The sequence below is a fragment of the Mus caroli genome, unplaced genomic scaffold (assembly GCF_978045245.1).
Source record: "Mus caroli unplaced genomic scaffold, Mus_caroli_1 scaffold_10, whole genome shotgun sequence".
Classification (NCBI taxonomy): Eukaryota; Metazoa; Chordata; class Mammalia; order Rodentia; family Muridae; genus Mus; species Mus caroli.
In genome coordinates this window covers 36,505,105-36,529,549 of record NW_028227265.1, presented here as the reverse complement: position 1 = coordinate 36,529,549, position 24,445 = coordinate 36,505,105, and the positions used below count along the sequence as shown (strand labels likewise).

General features: G+C 45.9%; 1 protein-coding gene across 1 annotated transcript in view; it reads left to right on the top strand.

The window, feature by feature from the left end:
• Nucleotides 1-24,445, top strand: part of Slc6a2 (solute carrier family 6 member 2) — a 36,445-nt gene that overhangs the window by 2,835 nt on the left and 9,165 nt on the right. Inside the window, exons 2-4 of the mRNA XM_021169812.2 lie at nucleotides 7,113-7,244; nucleotides 8,716-8,953; nucleotides 17,896-18,034. Of these exons, the coding sequence (XP_021025471.1) occupies nucleotides 7,113-7,244; nucleotides 8,716-8,953; nucleotides 17,896-18,034 (509 nt within the window). The remainder of the gene's footprint in view (nucleotides 1-7,112; nucleotides 7,245-8,715; nucleotides 8,954-17,895; nucleotides 18,035-24,445) is intronic.

The following is a 24,445-nucleotide window of genomic DNA, read 5'->3' as shown; positions in this document are numbered from 1 at the left end:
TTTAGCATCCACCTGGAACAGGCTCCTCTGGAGAGGAACAAGCCAGGAGAGATAAGGGTAAGAGGCAAGTTGAGGCTGGCCTGTGGAAATCTTGGCTGAGGGGGAAGGGCTGCTATCAGTGAATTTCCATTGCCGACTAGGAGGTTTGCAGTTGCTCTGGGGAAGGGTAGTATCGTCCAGTCAGTCCATCATCTGGGAGAACAGAGTGCTCCCATTTAGTCCTCTCACTCCCTGCTCCGGGGATGTTCAGCTACCTCCTCAGACCTTGATCTCTGCTGAGTCCTCATACTGTTCGTTGTGGGGACCCATTATCCTTCAATAATTCTGAATTCAGCTCCAGAGATGGGTGAGCAAGCAGGTTTTTCTTTAATCTTGGAAGAAGCCAGACTTAAGTTTAAATCCCATCCCACCACTCACTGTGACCTCAGGCATCAAAATTCCTGGTATAAAGGGGCATAATTTGAGATAACCCAATAATTCACTGCTCCCCAATGCCCTGAATACTTAATTTATACAAGCCAGGCTTCATCATCCTGTTCTTTGCCAGCCTGGCCCTGGGTCTTCGTGTTCTTTGGTGCCAGTGTTAACATAGAAATCTCCAAGTCTGAGTGTTTATACTGGCCCGGACTGGAGAATGTTTTGAAATGATGGAGTTGCCAATAGTGTATGCCCCTGGCTAATATTTTATGAATGAATTACTGTCAAAGACCAGCCTGTCTGAACATCTTCCTGAAGACCAGCTGCTGGGATGTCAGGCTGTCCGTTCCAGATTGTTCCCTTTGAACCCAAGGTCGGGTCTGTGCTGGTCTCCGGAAAGGAACACATATGCAGGTGGCTGAGTACGCATGTCTGGAAGTGACCTCTGGATTGTCCTCTGTGCATGGACAGAGCTCTGCACTGGATCTTGTGGTGACTGTGGTGATTTGTGTATACCTGGCTTTGACTCAGAGTATGGTATTTGATAGAGAAGTGGTCATATGGTGTCTCTAAGCCCCAATTTCCTTGTGTAGCAAAGGGGAGGGTGTAATTTTGGCTCTTTCTACGGGACCAGATAACATTAGTCAATATAGATAAAGTATTTGGGATAATGTCACATAATAGAGGCAAAATAAAAATGCTGTCATTTTTATATTTTTGATGATACTGGTTACATACTTAACACAAGTATAGGATGAAGTCTTAATTCTAAGATAAATAGAATTTATTCGGAAGAGAAATTGATGAAGGGGAGGATAAGGTTTAAAAAAAAAAAAAAAGAACTCCTTCTAAAGCCTGAGGCCACAGTGTGGCAGATTTAGGAGGCAAAAGGTGGGACTTGACGTGTCCAGACATTTTTTTTTTTGCAGTGGTTCTCAATCTGTGGGTCACAGCTCCTCTCGGGGTTACATATCCAGATACCCTACATGTCAGATATTTACATTACAATTCATAGCAGTAGCAAAATGACAGTTCTGAAGTAACAATGAAGTAGTTTTATGGTTGGGGTCAGCACAGCATGAGGAACGGTATTAAAGGAAGATCGAGGACACTAGGAAGGTTGAGAACAGCTGGTCTACAGCGTCACTATAGATTGCACACCTGGACAGTGGGCTTAGCAGTCCTGCATAAGATGCTATAACTCTGAGTTTCCAGCATACTTGCCTCACTACGCAAATGTCTGGAATCCTCAGTAGCACTAATGAGGCTGGTGGCAATACAGACACCTGGGGTTTTCCAACTTGATACCTTTATGTCCAGTTTGGATACAGGTTTTATCCACATAATGAACTTGCTCAGGTGACCCATCATTTGGCTCAGATGCACAAGGAGCCAACCATCATGGTACCCCAGCTGTGGAGTGTGCACACCACTTTGAAGGAGTAAGGAGCTGATTCAGGCTCATGATGATCGAGTGGCCCATTACCTTCAGCTGGACAAAAGGTTCTGAAGGGCTGCTCCCAACCAAGTGGGATTTAACGGGGAGAAAAAAAATACTCAGAAACAGCTACTGCCAAGAAGCACACTGCCCCTGTAGAACGAATCAGCTCCTCTCAGAGGTCAGTCGGGGTGGGGCTGAGGGAGATGAGTTTGGAGGTCACTGATCTCTTTGAAACACCCCTTCTTACATGGAGCTGTTCCTGAGTATCTTGCCCCTCAGTCTCAAACCCAATCGCCCAAGTAAGGATTAAATTCTAGGACAACTGGAGAAGGCCCAGGGTTTTCTTTCATTGGTAGTACCGTCAAATATGAGTCACCACAGAGACCTGTTTATTCAAGAGAAACTCATTGGCTAATGCCAGCCCCTAGTACAGAGATGCATGGAAGACAATCCCTGCCTGTAGGGAGCTACGGTCTGCTGCAGATATTCTAAAAGTTCATGCAGTACTCTATATCCTTCAAATGAGGAAAATGAGGTGGTGCTTGGTTCTATGTGGGTCACATTTCCTGTAGTAATATAGTTCTGAGCATCCCAAACACTTTCAGATTTATTCCTTTTAAAGAGATTAGAAGGAAGGAGATGGGGAACCAGAATCCATGAGGGTAAGTCAAGTTGAGGCACGACCATGTAAGGAGAGGTGCTGCATAGAGAGAACTGGCTTCTAAACTCGTTTCCCCGAGTCCTGCCTCCTCTGACCTCTGGGAGGAAATGACTCCTTCCACAGGATAGTGTGCTACTTGACTGGAGCTGTCCCTGAGTATCAAGGCTCAGGCAGGAGGTCAGCTTGAGTCACATAAAACTGAGAGAGTCACTGTCCCTCTACTCAACGGTGCTGCAGATACTTGGCTCTGGGTTTTCCTGGGCAAATGGCTCCAGGGATCTGTTGAAAAATGTGCAGGTCATGGTGTTGCCTTCAGGGAATAGAAGCCAGGCACAGGACAGGAAGGAGAGCCCACCAGCATATGCTAGAGGCCTCCCATGTGGCCTGAAGTCTAAGAGCTGAGAATTCCAAACTTGGACCTTTTAACAGAACTATTATAAAGGTCTCTTGTCAAAGTAGGAAGGAGATGTGTTTTAATGAACAGTTGTGGCTGGAGTTGTTATTTTGAGCCACATCTCCACGAGGACTGAGTCCCAGTTCTGCAAGAGTTTGGGTAGCTTTCTGGACTTAGATACTAGACCCTGAGATGCTCCAGGGACCACATCTGGCCATTTTAGGTATCAGCCTAGGCACTATTGGGCCTGACGGGAACCTCAGGCAGCAACAGCCTACAGATGAACTGCAGATATTCAGGAAACCGTCCTGTGCGTTCTCACTGCTCAGTTTAGCCAGGACGGTGAAGGAAGTCTGTCCTTAGAAGGCTGTTCTAGATGACCTTACTCCTTCTGCTGCAGCCTCTGGTGACCTCATCCAAGTTCCTCAGAGTCAGGCCCTCCCATTCCTCTCAGTGGCCCTTCCTCCCCTATCCCCAATCACCTTTACACAGATCCCCTTACCTTCTCAGGAGGCTATCTAATGATCTCAGTGGCCAGTGGCTTTTTCTCCTGACAAAACAGCATTTATACAGAAAATTCTAGAACCTCTTTGCCAGTGGCGTTCCTCTATTGTGGAGGGATATCTGGGAGCATCAGTGGCCTGAGAGATGTATGCTTTCAATTTTACCAGATCTACCCAAAGGCCTTTGTCCAGAGTCTCTTTCACAATGGACACTTCTCTTTCTTCTAAGACGATGTGAGTATGAGTGTGTGCGTGCATGCGTGTGTGTGTGTGTGTGTGTGTGTGTCTGTGTGTGTACGTTTGCTCATGCTTGTGCATATACATGATCTAGCTCTACCATTGCATGAGTCTATATGAGCATGTGAGACTGTGACATCATATGTTTTGGGGGACTTCCTGGAAGCTGAGTCCTCACAGAGGTATATCCTGCTCTGGTTTTCCCAGGTCTGTTCATGCGAGCCCTGCAATTACGAAACAAGGGCACTTCAGAGCCATGACTGATTCTGGACTTTCAGGCCCTGTGAGAGGCTTACTGCAACGCATAGGAGATATACTAGGATGTTAGGGCATGACAGCGATGACCCTTTCAGACTAGTACATTTGCATTCAGCCTTTAGCTCTAAGATGATGGTGTAGAGTTGGTTATAAAGAGGTGTCCTCAGTCCACCACAAGCTCCTTGAAGCTCCTTCTCAACTGTTCAGCCATACATTGTTGTTGTTGTTGTTGTTATTATTATTATTATATGTAAGAAAGCTCACACCAATGTGCTACTTAATGTCCTCTTTTAACAGAGACATTGAACCATGGGTACTTTCTGTTTTTTCATTCATACTTACTGTGTCCCCACTAAATTTTTAAAATACAATTTTCATTTCCTCCTTCCAACCCCTCCTACATCCGTTGTGTCACCATTCTAGTGTCTTCTGAGATTTGTAGTCCACGAAATGCCCATTGGTCCACATCAGAGTCATAACTGTGGAGAACTGTGACTCATGTGGATCCATCCATGTCTGTGCTCCCTCACTTTACTGTGACTTGAAGTCAGCAGCAGGGGAGATGGGCTTCACACTGAGTGACTTGCTTGACTGGTGGCACCATCTGGGAGTTTCAAGTTAAGGGCCTGAGCTAAAACAGACCTGTGATGGATTGACCGGGTTTTTTACCTTGGCCATGTTAAAGACAATGTGGACCCTCAGTTGGCGAATCTCAGAACAACCATCCGAGCACCGATATCCACCTCTTCCCTCCCCGACTCCCCTTGGGGCACTGACTTTAGTTTTCAGACTTACTCGGTTGTTTTAGGACCTAGCCTCCTACTTCAGTGCCAGCTCTGGACCCCCAGAGGATATAGCATGTGACAGCAGAATGGGACCCAGGAAAATCAAGCTTTGAATCTATGCTGTAAATGTTTCCTAGTGTGAAGACGGAGCTTGATTTTTTTTCTAGGCCTCAGTTTCCTTGCCTGCACAGTGGTGCTTATCTCTCATGGAGAGAGTTCTAAATGACTACTGTGCACAACTAATGTGGCCTGGCATACACTGGGTTCCCATTAAGTGGGATGTTACTTTCCCTAAGCCCATGGCCTCCCCCCCAGTCAGCGCTATACTATTGCAACTATCCCTGCCAGCTATGTGAGCAGATGCCAGACAGACCCTTCCTGTGAGAGAGGGACAGAGGCAGAAGTTAAGTGGAAGAAAGGAGACCTTGACATGTGGTATTACAAAACATTCCAACTTGCAGCAGAGTGTGGAGTGCTGGGTTAGCCTCTGACAAACAGACCAGATAGCTTGGCTTGTCCACCCTTCCCACATCTTAATCAGATCTATATCCTTTATCTGCACCAGAATGCTTTAGAGTCCGCAGGGTATGTTGGGCCTAGAACGCAGGAGCCAACCAAATCTGGGCCCAAATCCTGTATCTATCACTTATCCGATATATAAGCCTGCTCAGCTCACTTTGATTTGATCCTACGCCCCAGTCTCCTCCTCTGGAAAGTGATCACGGCAATGGTTTACTACCAGAGGAGTCCTGTGTAGCATAGCTGAACTCACATTCTAGTACCTTGCTTGATGTGCATGATACAAATGTGCAGTCCTTTCTCCTGCTCTCCACCCTTGGCCTAGCTCTGGTTGGGGATGATCTCAGTCTTGCAGCAACAGGACCAGCACACCATGCTTTATGCCCCAGGCTTTCCATGCAGAGTCACATCCTGAGTCACTGGGTGAGCTTGACCCTGGAGAATAGGTACCGTTGCCTCAACTCTTCTGTAAGTGAAGAAGAGCTTCAGTCCCCACCCATTAAATGGAGTTAGCAATGATCTGTAGAAGTGTAGCTCCATAGAAATGCTCTAACGAGCTAATGAGGTTGCATGGAACGTGTCTGCGCGACATCAGGGGCTCAGCCAGAGGGAGCTGCTGATCCCTGTGTTAGAACCATCCATGCTGTCATCTTTACACACTTGCTCATTTTCCTGGGTCAGAGGTGTTTCCATGTTTCGAGCACCTCATTCTGAAGTCCAGGAGGAGTTTGGTTTTGTGCTGGCTGTCCCAGGATAGGAGCTACCATTTTAGTTTGACCCTGCTGACATGCCGAACATACAACCCTGAGTCATAGCATGAGCTATGGTGATGGCCCATGTTGCTCACTCAAGGTGTCAGGGTTCACAGAGAATTGTTCCTGTCACTAAGACATCTCCTATGTCACCAGAGTTGCCTCTTGTGGCCTAGGACCCGCTTCATAATTATATATATATATATATATATATATATATATATATATATATTAGTACACTGTTGCTGTCTTCAGACACACCAGAAGAGGGCATCAGATCCCATTACAGGTGGTCAAGAGGCACCATGTGGTTGCTGGGAATTGAACTCAGGACCTCTGGAAGAGCATTCAGTGCTCTTAACCACCGAGCCACCTCTCTAGACCGCAGGTGGACTTCTCATGGACCCTTTGTAACAACAGCCTTTTCCTTCAGCAGCCTACAACAGGATGAGCCCCTTGAACCAGATGGAACCCTGAAGGAGAATCCATCTTCTGTCAGAAATGCCATCAGGCAGTGTTGATTTCTCTCTCTGCCTAACAATGTCTCCCGGGGGACGCAATGATCCCGATCACAACAGTTTCTCATGGGTTTCTGTGACAATCGCGGGGGGGGGGGGAGATTCAGTAAAATCAGGCTTGGGGAAGCCATGTGAAGCCTTACAATGATACCAGTGTGAGAAAAATGAGACTCCACCTGTCACCTTAGGCACTGTCCCTCCCTGTCTGGTCTCAGTCATCTTGCCCGAGGAAAGGAAAGGCTGGCCTTACATGGGAGTTTTCAGCTTCACGGAAGGAAAGGCTCTGGGTTGAGGTGTGTTAGGTAGAGGTTGTATCTGTTGGTGCTTCATGGCATGTAGTGTGCTCTGAAAGTTAGGAGAAGCTGTGGGAACACAGCTCTGTCCCTGTGCTTCACGCAAACTTTACTCCTCTGACAACAGATGAGTATTATTATGATTATGAACACTATGACCGCCATGCTTACTGCTATGCCAATCAAGTGTTCTACATAACCATTACCACAGAACATCCCTGGGAAATGGGCAAGAGGTAGATGAATAGGATCCATGCAGCTATTGTAGAGAGGTGACTACAGCCCTCTGAGGGGTGTCTATCCTGCAGGTCTGAGTTGCCTCTATGTCTTGTAGGTGCCTTCCTGATTCCATACACGCTGTTCCTCATCATTGCTGGGATGCCTCTGTTTTACATGGAGCTGGCTCTGGGGCAGTACAACCGGGAGGGGGCAGCCACAGTGTGGAAGATCTGCCCTTTCTTCAAAGGTAGGAATGATCTGAGGCAAGGCCAATATTTTCTCCAAAGCCTTCCTTGGTATGTCCTGAAGAATCTTCTCCCAAGGTGAGACTTAAGGTAGACCAACTCTTACCTGGGGCTGTGGGCATTGGTGATGTCAAGATTGCCCACCATTCAAATTTACACAAAGAAACTAGGATACATGAGGTGTAGCCTGAAATTCGAGCTCCAGGTTAGGCCTCACTATGGGAAATACAAAGATAGCAGGGACTTCAGTACACATACCTCTGCTCTCACTTTTTTCTCTCATGACAGGCATGGCAAGTTGATCACAGATGCCTTCAAGTTCAAGCAGAAAGCTGCCTTAGAAATCTTGACCCAACAGCTAGGACTGCTGTAAGGTTAACTTGTACTTGAATTTAGAACAGGTCTGTGTGAACTAGCCATGACAGCTACCATTCTCCATCCCCTAGACTATTGGGAGAAGGATGAGGAACAAGGCCAGTATCTCCCAAACACTGGTTACAAAAAATGGAGACAGTAAGTACAAGTGTGTCTCCCACGATCCTCTCCTTAAGAGGCAAGAGTCTCTTCAGCACCTTGTATATACTGGCTCAGTGATGAGGAGGACAGACTGACATAAAAGTCTAACAAGACACATGGTTAGCATCTTTTCTGTTAAGTCACCTGAGATTCAGCTCACGATGGTTTCATTTTATTATTTTTTTATGTTTTTAAAAATTATGACTAATTTATAAAGTTAGTGTACAAAGTGATAGGCTTCATTATGGAATACACACACACACACACACACACACACATATATATAGTGTATGTGTAAGTAAGTATATGTATGTGTAAGTATATGCATATACTTACACACACACACACTTTTGATCCAGGGTCTAGAATCTTCCTGTCTCTTGTCTGTTTTCTTCTAAGTTAGACTAATTCCCAGGTATATTCTTATCAACGGCTAGTAAAGATGGCTGTGAGCAGCCACAAGGTTGAATTCTACCAAGTTCAACAGTTGGAAACAACAAACACATGTGGTTGGATCGTCCCCTAGACAGGTCCTGGGGAAGGATTTAAGTCTAAGGAGTTACCAGGGAAGCTGTGAGGGTCTTAGGAGTATCAGCTGGAGGTAGAACACCTGTCTCCAGTTCAGGAGCCCATCACTGGCCAGTTGCACCATGGGTAGGGAGAGAGAATGTGAAAACACACCCCTGTGTTATCCTGCCTGAGTGTCCAGGGAGCTGCAGTATTTATACACCAACACCAGATATGGCATTAAGGCCCTGGCACTTTGTTTACCTGGTAAGCAGACCAGGAGAGCTACAGTGTCAAAAGATTATGAATGAGGCTCTGACAATATGCTCCAGAAAAAAGAGAGGTGCAGGAGTGTGCAGTGGCTGGAGCCTACTTCCGGGGTTCAGTGGTGGTAGGGGGACAGCTCTGAGCCTGGGTCTGGGAAAGCCTGACATCTTTGTTCCCACACAGGAGTGGGCTATGCTGTGATCCTCATTGCCCTCTATGTTGGCTTTTACTACAATGTCATCATCGCCTGGTCACTCTACTACCTCTTTGCATCCTTCACCTTGAACCTGCCCTGGACCAACTGCGGACACTCCTGGAACAGCCCCAACTGTACGGACCCCAAACTCCTCAACGCCTCGGTGCTGGGTGACCATACCAAATACTCCAAATACAAGTTCACACCGGCTGCAGAGTTTTATGAGTAAGTTACGGGTGCTTCGCTGGCACACTCAGGCCTGGGCGGGAGCGGAGCCAGGTATTAGGAAATAACACATACCAAGCTAGGGGCATGGCAGCAAGCACTGGAAAGGTGCAGGCTTAATGCCAAGTTAAGGACAGAGGACATGGTAATGTGTGGAGCGCCTGGTGGAGCCGCCTGTATAGGACAGGAAAGTGGAGGTTGGGAGCCAGATGGTTGGCATGCAGATAGGAAGCAGGAGAGTGCTAAAGACAGCCTGCAGCCTGCAGGACACAAAAGGCACTGTGGAGGGAGTAATTGCCTTTAAGAAGCCAAACTAAGAATGTGGGTGAATGGGAGTTTGTGGAAGGAACAGCCTCTCTCCGGAAGTGACTGTACACACTGATGATATTAGCCAAGAGAACGTCCAGAAGCTAGTTGGTAGACGGTGACTGCAGAGCTGAAATCTGCATCTGTCTGGTCCTGAAGCTGCCCTTCCTTTTACCCTGTGCTGAGGGCTCCCATACTGGGGGCCGGGGGGAAGGCAGAGCAGATGCATGCAGCCTGGTGATGGTGTGTTTATGGTGTGTGGATGAGAGGCACGGGCTGGTGGCAGTGGGCAGAACATTGTTAAAGATACATACAACATTTCAGTTGGAGTAATTTCAGAGATAGAAAAGCTGTGTGGATGGTACCTGGGATACTCCCTCCCCTGTTTCCAATGTTGACACCTTGGGTAACCCTCTCTGCACTCTTGAAATCAGAAAATTAACGTTCACCTGTTATTAGCTAACCTACTATAATCTCCCATTTCCCAACAGACACCATGTTATTCTGTTTAGTTGTTGTGCCTGCTTATTCCCCTCCAATACGGGTGGCTTCTTGGAGCTTTCCTTGAGTTTCATGACCTTGACCCTTCTAGAGGGTACCGGCGGCCAGGGAGTCTATGAAATATATGTCAAGATGGATTTATTTTTTGCTTTCTCACATTCTGATTGAGGGTGTTCACTTTCCACAAGGGCACTTCATAGAGGCACTGTGGCGCTCTTCTCGGCGAGCCTTGTCTGGGGGACATGATGTCCATCTGTCTTGTTACCGGCGAGGTTAACCTTGAATGTTGCAAAGGTGGATGCTGCCAGCTTCTTCCTGGATAGGGATATTTTTACTCTGGTAAATTGTGTCTTTGAGAGAGGTACTTTCAAAGGGTTAGGCGAGTGTCTTGTTTCTCCTACTTTACCCTTCACTGCCTACTCCTAACGTTTGCAGGTAAGGATTTCTGACTTCATGTCTAATTGTCCTCTGTTATTTTCATCAGTCCTAGAATAACTGAGTAGAGTCCTCCTGTGAAGACCAGCTCCACACCCCCTTCATGGATTTAATCCAGTTTATTCACTTAGCTCAGAATGGGCTCTTGAATATTTATTTTGTCTGTGGTTGACTCCTGAGCCACCACTATCCAGTCTGTTGGATTCTCAGTCTCTGATCTGCCTTGCTGGGTCTTAGTGAAGGGAGTTGATGTATTTCCAGTCCTCTAACTCGTATGCACATTTCTACCCTCAGAAGACAGCTTCAACTGCTCCCTCCAGCGAGGTTGACCCTCATTTGAGCGATGCCTTAGTCACATATGAGTGATAGTCTAGGCCCCAAACATGCATCAGGACAGGTAAAGCCCACCGGAGTCCATCCTCTGGGCTCATGTGATCGATCCACTGTGGAAGCCTTTCACTGTACTAAACAGGAACACAGATGATAGATTCTGAGGCTTTCGGGTCATGTATGTAGATTTATCACCTAGGTTATACAGAAGCCCACAAAAGAAGAAAGTACAGATACCACCAAAGTCCAGTTTGCTGATCCACGAGTTTATTGGAGTTTTTACATGGAAATGGGTGAAGGGATTACTTACTGGAGCAGAAATGACTCAAAGACAGCTCTGTCAGCAAAGCCCACCCCAGCATGGGTGACAGATCACAAAAGCCGGGAGCCTGGAGTTCACTGCCCATTGCCCTTTTCAAGTGAGTCTGCTCAAAACTGGTTCCAGGTATATCAGCTGGTTTCTGCTTTTTCCAGGCAGCTGGGCTGCTCTCAGTCTTTGCAGCTTTCCTTCCCCCAGGGGCCGAGTAAATCTGCTCAGTTTCAGGGAATGTGGAAATGATTTTGAGTTGTTTATCTTCCTGCTTAAGAAGATGGGACCTGGTTAATACGAAAATGTGAAAATGTTACTTGCTCCGTGAATAAAGAAACTGGCATAAATTGGCCAGTGCTTTGTTTCAGGTCCCCTGTTTAGAAGGAGCATCAGAAGAGAGTTTTTCCAAATGCAAGCTCTTAGCACAGTGGAGTTAAATCTTGGCTACACATCACAGTCTCCTGGGGAGCTTTAGAAGTCACCACTCCCTGGATCTTACCAGCCTGGGTACAGCCAGGGCACATGGACTTCCTTTATAATTGTCTCTCCAGAATCCTAACATCCAGACATCACTGAAGTCCCCTGGATTAGTCACTGCAGGTCGTTGTCTCTGGGTGTGTGTATGTGGGGGTCTCATATCATAGAAGATTTAGGGTCTCCTTCATTCTTCAGAGCAGCAGAGTTTGTGGGTGAAGGTTCTGGGAGTTTCTTCCTAGTTCATGAGTGTGGTTTGGACACGGAGCCAGTGAAAGATGAGGGATGGGGAGGGCGTGGCTGCTGCTTCCCAGCATGCCTCTCTCTCTTCTCAGAGCAAAGAACATGGATTTTCCTTTAGCTCCTGGCAACCATTGTTCTTATAAATTAAAGTGGTAAATGAAAGCCCCTCATCTTGGTCTGGTTAGTATCTGACTCCTCCCCCTCCCCAGTGGCCAGCACATCTCCCGCAGAGATGCCCAGCAGGAGGGAGAGGAGACCTCTTTTGAGTGCTTTTGTTGCAGAGCTGAGCTTTTTTCAGACCCAGCCAAGAGCAGAAGGTGGTGGAAAGAGAACACATTCTTGTCTAAGACGACATAGGGCCTTGGGGGCCTAGAGTAGAGAGCAGAAGACAGAGAGACTTTCAGCAGTGTTATTCTCTGGAGACTTCTCTGTCTCCCTGGTCTGTTCCCTCATCTGTTCCTTGCTCCTGGAAGCCTTCATAGCTCCCCTGAACTGGGTTTCTAGCATGTTTTCACATCCAACTCCTGCCCTATCTTCTCCTTCTCCATTTGTGGAGGTGAAAATGAGCTATCATGTCAGACGACAGAGGTGTGGCCTGAGGTCTGAGGCAGAGCTGGGTCTCCTCATCTGGTCTAGGACTCTCATCTCATAGGTCTGGCTCCTGGTTTCTTTTGTGGGACAAGGGTGCAGGGGCCTCTGCAGGTAGATAGGAGCCCTTCTCAGGCTTCTCTTTCTCAGGTTGGCCCTGCCTATGAGCTTCCCAGAATGTAGCACTGCTGTGGGTTGCCTCTGGATTGTGTGCAGCACATCTCCCTTTTATTGAAAGGTGTGATGTGCTTTTAAGACCATTCGACTCCAAAGAGCTAGCAGATGTGAGCCAGTGCCAGCCCTGTGGAGGTTGGGTAATTCCTTCTTTTCCCTGAGGCATCCTGGCCAAGTCTGTTACCATCTTCTGCTCATTTAGGCCGACAGACTGAACATGTCGTTCAAGGGAACAAAACTGCTGCTCTCCCCAGGCTCTGGGCCTAAAGCCACGTGGCCCCACCACTGAAGGCCACTAAAGTTCCATCCTTATCTATAAAAGGCATCTTCAGTGAATGTGACAGGATAGAAAATTTCTACCCATGACACCTCTGATGAGGAAGGGAATTCTCCCTCCTCCCTAACATTGACTCCTCATGCTTAAATGTTGAGTGGAGCCGTTTTTTTGGCTCACAGGCTTTGGAAAACCTGGATGGTGCTCTCTGTGATGATTCATGTCCATTAGTCTGCTGGGGAAGGAATGAATACAAACTCAAGTTACATGAGCCAATCCCAGAGCCTGGGAGAGCCAACCCTAGAGCCTGGGAGGTTGCCCTTAGTCCTCTTCTCTGTGATCGGCTCTGGGGTCTGGCTCTTCAAATGCACATGGGGGTGAGGCAGCCCATTGCATGCGGGTGCTTTAGTTGTGTGTCTGAACACTAGGGAATTTTCCCAAGTTTCAGAAAAGCAGAGTGGTGGTGATTCCCTGGGGGTTGGGGGGAGAGAGAGAGAGAGAGAGAGAGAGAGAGAGAGAGAGAGAGAGAGAGAGAGAGAGAGAGATTGATTTAACAGTCAAATTAGCCAGATGGCAATTGACATCATTCACATTTTACCCATAAAACAATAAGACAAAGCAGAACTAAGCATCGAGTGAGGCCAGACTCCTCTCTATCCTTGGTCATATTCAGTCGCCCATTCCAAATATCCGCCCTCATTTTCTCCTTTCTTCTCTTCCCAACTTGTCCCTTTCCCATCCCACCTTCCATCCTTTCTCTCTTTGGAAATAAAAGCTACGAGTCAGGGGACCACTTCTGATTTGAGACTAGCGAGACTCAAAGGTTGGCTGACAAGTTGGGTTGGGAAATATATTCTAGAATGCAGGAACAGAAAGTCCCAAGGGTCCCAAGATTTTCCCCAAGGATCAAGGGACCATCTGAAGACTGTAGACAAGTATCTTGCTGTTGCCAGGAGCAAAAGACTGACTTGGCATGAGAGGCATGAACTTGGCAATGGTGGGCTCTGAAAGCTCTCTGATGCTGAAAGGCTAGTTTGTATCCTCTGGAGCTGGACTTGACAACTTGACATGCATAATTTATGGAAGGATGAGTCTTTCTGGGAGTGGGGGCAGGGCACTGTTCTGTATGTTTGACCTTTACTCAATATATACAAATACCACCCTTTCTCTCCACATATAAATAATAACCAGAGAGATCCACACACAAGAATCGTCTTGGTGAGAAGTTCTGTCTTATATGATATGAAATCTCTGAGTATTTAGAGGTAAAAGAGTGACAAGGTTAGACCGATGTGTCACATCAGTCTGAGGTTAGGCCAGATTGGATTTAAGAGAGCTAGTGAGAGGCAGGGAAACGAGGACTGGGGGAACCAGTGGCATCTTCTATGGTTCTAGAGGGGTATTGTGTGGGGCAGGCTAGTGAGGACCAGAGATAGGACTAGGAAGAGTCAGACAAAGTCTGTTGTGGGAGGAGGTAAGACTTGGTGAAGTCAAAACAGGTGAATTGGGGCTTCAGAGACTGGATGTTTGGGAGGATGTGGGTGTCTTTGGGGGTCTTGATCACTCATGAAGCTTCATTCATTCACAAATGCTCACATTCTCGTCCATCACTGCACCTGTCTACCTGCTGCCAGCTTGCCCGTGCTCTACTGGCTCCTAGCAACCTTGTCAGAAGAGTCTGGCCCGCTTGCACTCTTTGTGAAACCTTGCGAGTGCTCCTCAGCTTCCTTTGTGAACTCCTCCCTGAAGCCTAGAACCCAGATGCAGTGATAGCTCCAGCTGCCCTCTGGGGGAGGCGATCATTTCCTGGGCTCAGGGTATGGCCCAGATTCTGCAACTGAATCCTCAGGAGAGGGAGAAAGCTCAGAGGTGGGGATGCTTGCATGAGCCTATTCGCGTTGCCCCTATCCTGGGAACTTCATTTATGCTGGAGTCACCAGCCTCTAACGCACAACCTGGATCAAAGCTGAGCTAAGAAGGCTTGGTGCTCAGCATGGGGTTAGGTCACACAGGATCCAGGAACAGGGCCCACTCTGGGAGCCTGGATGACTTTACTTCTGTCCCTGACACTTCAACATCTCCTCATGTTCTTACAAATACTAGACACCTGACATGAATGAATGAATTACAGAATGGAAGCACACAGGATTAGCAGTGACCTTCACACCTTCACAGGCCATTCACAAGCATTAACTGCTCAATGACAAGCTGCTGGATGTCCATACTGGGAATAGATGCTCCCACGGGCACTGAGTCTGATCTATCTATCTATCTATCTATCTATCTATCTATCTATCTATCTATCTATCTATCTATCTATTGATCCATCTATCTGTCTGTCTATTTATTTTGAGCTGGTCCAGTAAAGGCAGTTCAACTCCCAATTACCTGTGCTCTCCTTCAAACACCCAGGATTCTAGATTTACAAGCTCATCTCTTAGGAGCCTTCTTAAGCCTCCCCTCTCATACACAGAAAGTCAATTGTATTTTGCCAGGACAGTAGATAGATTCTGGAAGGCTTGGGTTGGTCTAGAAGAAGCTTGTCATTTGGGTAGGTATCTGACTCTGGGTTCAATCTTTGATAGCCAATCAAAGACCTTATTACCCAAGTGCCAACTCCACAGAGGTTTGACTTAATTGGTTGATAGTGAGCAGATAGCAGCAGATTGCTTTGTGATGATAATATATCTTTTAAATTTATTTTTGTCTGCTCTGGTGGCTCATGGGAGAATGAAGCAGGAAGACAACCCTAGGTTCCAGGGCAGCCTGGGCTACACAGTGAAACAAACAATCAAACAATAAACAGAAAGACTTATTTTGGCAGTAGACAATTAATACTAATATGTGAGTTGAGAATCCTGTTGCTGAAGAGGGAAATTGCTCGGAGATGGGGCTACATGATCAACTGGTGTCTCTGGCAGGTTCCAAATTATATTCAAATTAAAGCCCCTATCGCATAATTCTCTTTAGGGCATAGAGGAGAAAGAAGAGGAAGAAAACTGAGGGAAGAGAAGGATGAAGAGGAAGGGGGCATAGAAGGCATATATATGATTTGTGATTATATATGTATGTATACATATATATATTGTCTTTCCATCAAAGATGTATACAATTTTTTTTTACCATGAGTGTGTCTTTTGAATTAATGTTTTATTTTAAGGAAAGAATAGTATATGAATCTGCTGCTTCCTTATAACACATGGTAGGATTTACAACTGTCTGAAGCTGAACATAGACATTTGCAGGCTGACACACAGGCAAGTGAAGTGTCTACATGGGAAAATGGGAGGTTTCCTGGGCAGTGTGAAGGACCTGGAGAGTTGAGATTTTACCACAAGTAGAAGGCAGGCTTGCTCAGAGAAGCAAACACATGCTTTCTGGAGACTTACCTTTTCCCCCTAGATCTCCTTGGGGTGGCTCTGGGCTCTCATTTCTATTTTAAATAGAAGACAGATTGTTGGACTTGGCAAAAAGAAGTTAGGACATTTGTCTGTGCTGAATCCAACGTGCAGCTGCCAGACCTGGGCTGTGCCCTAGCCACCCAGGAGTAATTTGTTTACCTCTTTCTTGGAATAGCTTTGTGCAGTGAACCCCCCATATCACACTGTGAAGATGTGTCTATCCTGAACACGTACAGACAAAAGTTTGTATCTTGCCTTTGTCTCTGCAGTGATACGGAATAGCACGTTTACTGTTACTGTGTTTAAAACAGCCTAGAGATGATCTAGAATGTGCAAAAAGGGCTTGCGTAAGAAATATCAAATACAATGCCATTTTATCTAAAGGACTTGGGTATCCACTGATTATAGTATCCATGGAAGGTACTGGAACTAATCCCCCAAGGATACTGAGGGCCAACTGTATGGTCAGTCTTGGTGTCCCATGTAGAAGCTCTTCTGCCAGATGATTCATTAACTGCAGGAACTGAAAGTGTTAAAGATGTCTATCAAGGATGAGTGGGGAACCCTTCTGGGGGAAAGGATATTGGAAGCAACATCTGTCTGCCTTTGAGTGAGGCAAGAAGGCAGAGACCACTCTGGGGGCTCTTGTAGCTTCCTGACTCCTCCTAACAAAGCCACTCTTTATAGTAATTTTACACTTAACGCTACTGCTGACGTTGGAGTATAACCCCACGGAGGCAGGGATTGAATGCTAGAGGCATCCCGAGTGTGTCTATAGCCCAAATGGGACAGCCTACAGCACCCTTTGGAGAGGAACGCATGGCATAGATGTTGTCCAAGGCCCCACTACAGTATTCTTTGTTCTATTTGCTTGACTTTCTAGGGTGTGTATTGTTGGTGAGCATCTGCGCCCTGTGGGACACCCCGTTCCAGTGACTTGTTCTTCTATTTTATCTATCCATTTGACTCATTTGACCATGTCATCAAGTGGCTTTGGGTTCTAATTAGCAAGTGGTCATTTTCCTTACTGTTCTGTCTTTCATTCCCTCGCTGTACATGGTATGTGGGGTCTTGAAAGCCCCAGGCTTTCAGAGTGCTCATTCTGCTTGATTTTGTTGTTTAAAATGCCCTTTATTGAGAGTTAACATATCTTAAAGGGCCAGCTCAGGGACTGTCACCAACTGAACATAGCCATGTGACTAACACCCAGTCCAGGAATCATGGTCTCTATAAGTGCCCATGAGTCCCTTCCTAATTGGCCACCCCTCTTCCAGCCCAGAGTGACTTCTAACCATCTGGATCAAGTTTCCATATTTCACAGAACTTTATATGAACAGAATCAGAAAGAACATGCTCATTTATTTGTCTGCCACAACTGTAAGATGTTAAACCTCTCCATGAGGTTAGATGCTTCATAGTACCCTACACCCCATTCTACTAATGTTGGAGTTTTGTTTGGGGGATTGTTCTGTTTGTGTGAACATTAATTCCACATATGGTAGATATTGCCATGTTGGGGTTGTTGTGTGTGAACATTAATTCTACTAGTGGTGAATTTTTGTTTTGGGGGTTGTTGTGTTTGTGTGAACCTTAATTCTACCAATGGTAGGTATTACTATGTGGGGTTGGAGCATTTGTGAACATTAATTCTATGAATGGTAGCTATTAACATGCTAGGGGTGTAGTGTGTGTGAACAGTGTTCTTTCTCCTCCTGAGGACTGGTAGTTTAGAAAATGCAGTCTGGAGAACAGGGGTCTTCCTTCTCTTATCATCATGTTCCCATGGCCAGCAGGTGGCACTTGAGCAGGCCATCCTAAATGCAGGTCATAGCTGACTGGAGCTGGTCCAGACCATCTCTAGGCACTTGGTCATCCTCCCTGATGCTGTCCTCTCTCCTGCTCACAGACGCGGAGTCCTACACTTGCACGAGAGCAGTGGGATCCATGACATCGGCCTGCCTCAGTGGCAGCTGCTGCTCTGCCTGATGGTCGTCATCATTGTCTTGTATTTCAGCCTCTGGAAAGGAGTGAAGACATCAGGAAAGGTAATGTCTCTGTGCTTCCTCAGCTGGGAGGTTGGCCTTGGAAAGACACACAGGAGGTGTGTGTGTGTGTGTGTGTGTGTTGTCCTAGCTACAACAACATGGCTAGTGCAAAGAGGTGGGTCTAGGAACACAAGTTCAGGTTGCATCCTTACCTCTGTCTCTATGTGGACAAATCTGTTACCCAGAGCCTGACTCTGCCCAACAGCAGGCTAAAGGGATGAAAGTAGATCAGGTCCTCACATTTTCCCTTGATAATTTCCATAAGAACAGAGATCAGAGCCTGGGGCATCCTCTAAGGTTTGAGACCAAGGCTAAAACAACTACTGACTGATCTTTGGCCTTGACTTCTCACCTAAAACTGCATGAAAGCATTGCATCTTACTTGGGAAATTGACAATTTGCTTCACTATAGAATCAATAAGTCTATATATGAATGTTTGGGAGAAAATGCTTTGAAAGATAATTAGATGTGTGCTTTGGTTCTAATACAATTCTGGTTTCCCACAAGTGTCTAGACACTTAGGAGAAGAATACAGGTTAGCAGACTAATGAGGTGGCGTTTTGAACTTGGATGTTGCTGCTTTCTGAGGTCACTTCTGTGGGATGGGGTATGTTTAGGAGGTGGCTCCTGATGATTCTCAGCTTGGGGATTGATATGGGAATAACAATCTCCCAGGGACTGTATGCAGTCTAGAAGAACTCAACTGCAATTGAAGTGACATAGCTAGGAAGTATTCTTTCTAATTGTTTTGCTTAGATACAGCTTTGGAACAAGCCATTTCTAAGAAGAGAGAGTTAAAAATGGCAAACATCTTATCATGTTTCAATTCTGAGAAGTGGCTGGGCTCAGATGCATGGTTCTTCTGCTCTGTGTGATATTGCCTGGACTATGTGTCTGGAGACCTGGCTGGACCGGAATATCCTAGGTGGTTGGAGCTGTCTGGGAGCAGGGTTGGAGCTGTTAGTCAATGGGTATGGGATTGTTTCCATGTAGCTTTTATGTGTTTCCTGGACATTGCACATCATGACAGCTGACTTCCCAGAGCACACTTCACACAGAGGAGACCCTTCATGAAGTAGCTCTTCCGGTTTCTGCTTGCATCATGCTTAGTCTCAATGCCCAAATCGATCTAGGATCATTAGATCTAGGATCTAATGCTTGGTACATAATAGGTCTTAGTAAATGCTTAGTGATGGGTTGAAGGATGGTTGGATAAGCTTCAGGGACTTTATTAAGTGCTTAGCTCAACTTACTAAGCTTTTATGGACACCTACTCCGTGATGTTTTAGATGCTAAGTCTAGCATTACACAAATAGAGGACAGATTATTTCCTCCATTCCTTTCTTCTGTTTGTGTTCCCGATGGGCTTGGGGTTGGCCCAGATGTGCAGTATTTTGAGTGTCTACACAGAGGCATCTATGTGTAGCCTCCTTTAAATAAGCACTTGTGGTCACAAACTACACTTGTTATTATGCAGTTTGCTTTTTTTTTTGTTTGTTTGTTTTAAACTTACCATTACCCTTAGAAATAATTTCACATTAGGTAGTCCAGTTACTCCATAATAAAAATATCAACTGTAAGCTTTCAAGCTGTTATTAAGCTAACTGAGCAGGTAGCTACTTCTTGCCAGACATATGCAGCCAGCTGCATGTTCATCTGCACTTTGACTTGAGGTAGGCAGTATTTCTTATTATAGGCCATGGTCAGAGAGTCAGAGATGCTGCATTTGTGGGCAATGGATGCTCTGTCAGCTGAGAGAAAGGTGTGTGGAGAAGGTGATACTTGTGCTACCCCTGTCAGGATAGGCACGGGAAGAAGTGAGGAGAAAGGGAGTCTCTGGAAGAACCCGTGAGCACAGTTATCAAGGTGTGGAAGCCCTGGACAAGCCCTGCTTAGGCTTTGTGCTACCCTTGGCACCAGGAGGAGGCCACACAGCTCATCCTATGAGCTGAAGAAGATGGATGTGAGTCATTAGTATTCTAATATGGAGCCCAGCCTTGTTCCTTAAAGTCATGAGCAGACCAATAAAAGCTGCTGGCAGGGAGACTGGTGTTACCAAAGATACCAGCAGGAGCAGGAATGCTTGAGCATACTCTGTTTCTCTTGCTGTATGTACTTTCTGAGTTGAGAAGGAATGTTTCACCATGGAGGCACCATCCATGTGGAGACATGAAGAGGGATGTGTTAGGCCCTACAGAGTCAACTGAAGCCAGAGCCCCCATTTGTGTAAGTCCCCTCGAGTTTGAGCACATAGAAGCCCCAGGTGGTCCATGAGGAGGTTATTTCTAGAATCAGCTTCACTTGGGACATTCTACTGCCTTGTCTTTCATTGTTTTTATAAACTGGCTGATGAGGAATCCGAGAGTATTGCTTATTTCTCTCTGGAACAGCACACAAGCTTTTTCATAGTCATCCCCCAGAGTCACAGAGGAGGCCTGGAATGAGTCAGAAATGTGCAAGTGAAGACGATTTGGAAAGATGATTTGTTGACTGCTTGGCTCTTGGGAAGGTGGGAGCAGGGCACAATCTGAGCTGGCGTGAGGGGGTATCCCAGACCACACACTCAGTGACAGCTGTGTTGGCCCAGTGATCACTTCAAAGTAGAAGGAGGTCAGAAGGGATCAGGGACAGGGCTCGTCTCCCTGTCTCCCACACAATCTGTTTACACACTGCACCACACTTTGAGAAACTTCAGAGGCTCCTCTTCCAGGGAGACGAGGTGGGAATGACAGAGCTGGTCAGCCCCAGCCATTCCTCATCACCTGCTTCGCTGCCAGCTTTTGGGCTGCTTGGAAGATGGGAACACATAGACCATTTGAATATGTAGACGATGTCCTGAATTCTAGCAGACACGGTAGAATGGGAAAAGAGAGAAAGCCAGACAAATTTAGAGATCATTAGAGCTTTAGAATATTTAATTGATGTTTGCTGTTGTTGCTGTTGTTTGCATTTTCATTTATGGTTAAGGCAAAATTCCAGCTGTCTTCCCCCTACTGTGCCAATCCAGGCTGATCCTAGCTTGCCTGCCTGACATGACCTGATGGAGTTACACAGAACAGAGTCATTTGCACAGGATCCATGCTTACACTAAACTATTTATAACTCCTTATTTTCTTAAGCAACATTATCGTTATGCCATACCCTATAAATTCTTCTCCATAATAGACTGTCTTCATTGTTAGTGAAAATGGCCCCAAAATTCGGTTCAAAGACTACAAATCCTAAAACTGGAAAAACTAATGCAGTTTTACAGGGATACAGAGCGGATATGACTTTGTTATTTATTTTAGTTCTTATCTGTGTGCACATGTGTATGTTTGTATGTGAGTGGAGTGCACATATGTATTTGGGTGTGTGTGAACATGCAAGGCCTAAAGGGAAGACATCAGATTGTCATTCCTGTGCACTGTGCTTGGTTTTGTTTGTTTGTTTGAGACATGATTTCTCACTAGTCTGGCACTTGCCAAGTAGGTGAGGCTAGCTGGCCACAAACTGTAGGGAGCTTTCTCCTGGGAGTGTGGATATCTATATTCTTAGTTTTGGAGCATTACCACCACCAGAGCTTCTTCAATTGCAGGTTTAAGAGGACCCCGAGGGGCACCCTGGTGAAGCACAGATTTCTGATCTTTTCTGCAGAGAGTTTATTTGGTATGGGTGGGGGTAGGAGCTCCCATTTCTGATGAGCTTTTGGACGACATCAGTGCTAGTGGTCCATCCTTGGCCTGATACTTGGATGCATGGCAAGGGTCAAGGCTTGCATCTTTTCAATAATGGAACCTTAGCCTCTCCCCTGAACAACTTTGAATAGAGAGCTCTGCCATCTGGAGACTTTTCCTTTTACGAGCCACAGGCCGCAGTCTTCCTCAGTTTTATGATCAGCCATTAGTTTGAATTTGGTACTGTAGAACTTCAGAAATTATCCACAGACACATACAAGTAGGTAATAATTTATGTTTAGGGATGGACATGATGGAACATGCCTCTAATCCCAGCATCTGGGAAGCAGAGTAAGGCAGATGCTTCTAAGTTTGAGGCCAGCCTGGTCTATGAGAGCAGGTTAACCAAGGCTACCTAGTGACACCATGTCTCAAAAAACAAAACAAAACAAATAATAACAACAAAAATTTATATTGGAGGTGATAGGAAAAAAAGAAAAAGAAAAAGGAGTAACTCATTTTGTTTTTTATCTCATGGTAAAAAGGAAGCCTGGGATGGAGGTACCAGAGCTCACACGTCTCTCCCTTTGCTATGCGCACAGCGGAGCACATGGATGTGAGGAAGATGTCCTCTAGTTTTTGACAAATGCCCTAGATGTCTGAAAATATGTTTGCCACCCAAAGTTTTAACTTTGAATGTATGAGCATTTCTTGATACTTGACACACTCATGTCAGCTCCATTATTCCTTTATACGTTCCTGGGGAAAACCAAATCTGTGTTGGAGTTACACTCATGGCCGGTGCAGGAGCACCCAGGTTCCATGGGAGATTCCTTGGAGTCAGAACACTGGGTGCTGTTTGCATGGGAGAAGTGTGCTCACACCCAGCCTCCTGGGCAGGACAGTGCATCTGGGCCACAGCTGTTGACACGAGTGGCAGGAAACTGTAACTGTTAGGATAAGGATGGATGACGGCTTCTCTTTGTTCCTGATGCCAAGGGTTGGGATCCACTTGCCCCTGTTTGAGAAACTGAATCATCTGAGACCAGGGTGAGGCTACCCAGATGCAACAACCTCTCTTTCAAGGGCATAGTTTTCTCCCCCTTTTGTTATCAAGTTTGTCTGCCATGTTTCTGCACCCATGACCCCTCAAAGAACACAGAGCCCAAAGCTTATGTTCTCACAGATATTCATAGAACTGGGGAGTGACTTACCGGATGCCATAAAGTAGGAGAGCCTTCCTGGTTCCCTCTGATCCAGATGTGCTCACCACTGGAGAGTCTACACTCCGTGTTTCCTTTCCCAGTCTTTTGCTTGTAATTTCATTCTTCTGCTGACCATCATTCACTAACCTTCTCGTTGTAGCTCATCTGCTCTTGCATTCTTCCATCCTACTCAACTATCTGCCCTCTTAACTATCCATCCATCCATTCATTTAATTAAAACCCATTCTATATCCCACCATCGGTCTCATTTTCTACTGCAACCTTTCATCCATGTGACTGTTCATTCACTCACCTAACGAACATTCAAAGGAACCATATATACTAGGAACAGGAAAATCAGGAAGATAAATTCCAGCCTCTAAACATGAGTATGGAAAACATGGGAGTTTGTCACTAATATGTCAATTTTTGTTTTGGGCCTATATCTTTCTAGGCTGACAAAGAATATTACTCTCAGTCATGTCCTAAGTTTTCCATGTTCTGTCCAGGGCGGTGTATGGATTCTTTAGGAGACAGAGTTCCTGAGCTGTAGGGAAAAAAGAGTTGGACTTTAAGCTATATGCCCATTCATGTTTCAGGTTTGTCTTCTTTGGGTCTGACTACCCATCCCCTGGCTCAGTTTGGTGCACAGCTTTTCTGCAAAGAAAATGCTACAGCCCACAGCTTTATCAAGAGTGAAGACATTAACTTTGGCTACATGTTGACCTCAGTTGGGAAAAAAATACTGGAGTTGAGGCTGTACCTTAGACCATTTAAACCTCAAATCCCAGAACTGGGAATTGTCTTCCACATTCTTGTATGTAATTCCCCTGGAGTACTTTAATGTGTGGCCAAGACCATGAGGGACCAGTGATGATGACAACCCTCCTAGTCACCCTTTTCTCTGTTTCTCCATGTCGGGCAGGGTTTGGCTATCTGTTTTGAGTCTGAAGATAATTTCTTCCCTTTTGTGTTTTTGCAAAGATAGCTTGTCTTGATCTCAATCTTCTACTGAGGTGGAGAATTGTTTTGTTTTCCTGTTTTCTGCCCAGCCACATGTACTAGACTTGAGAGGCTATACTGAAATGTGGATAAAGAAAAAAAAATAGAGAAGCTAAGTGTTAGGTATGTGTCTGTAATCCCAGCACTTGGGAGACTGAGGCAGGAGAATCATGAATTTGAGGGAGCCTGGGCTACAAGTGAGCCAGTGTCTCATAAAGGAAAAAAAAAAGTATCTCAGTGGCAGCATGCTTGCTTGATGTGTGGAAAGTTCTGGGTTCTATCCTCTGGGCTCTGTTCTCAACACTGAAGGAAACAAAACACACAAAGGAGGAAGGGATAAAGGAGAAGTGGAGTGGCAAAGGAGAGGAAGGAAATAGAAAGGAGAGAGAGAGAGAGAGAGAGAGAGAGAGAGAGAGAGAGAGAGAGAGAGAGAGAGAGAGAGAGAGAGAGAGAAGGAAGAAGAAGAAGAAGAAGAAGAAGAAGAAGAAGAAGAAGAAGAAGAAGAAGAAGAAGAAGAAGAAGAAGAAGAAGAAGGAAGAAGGAGGAG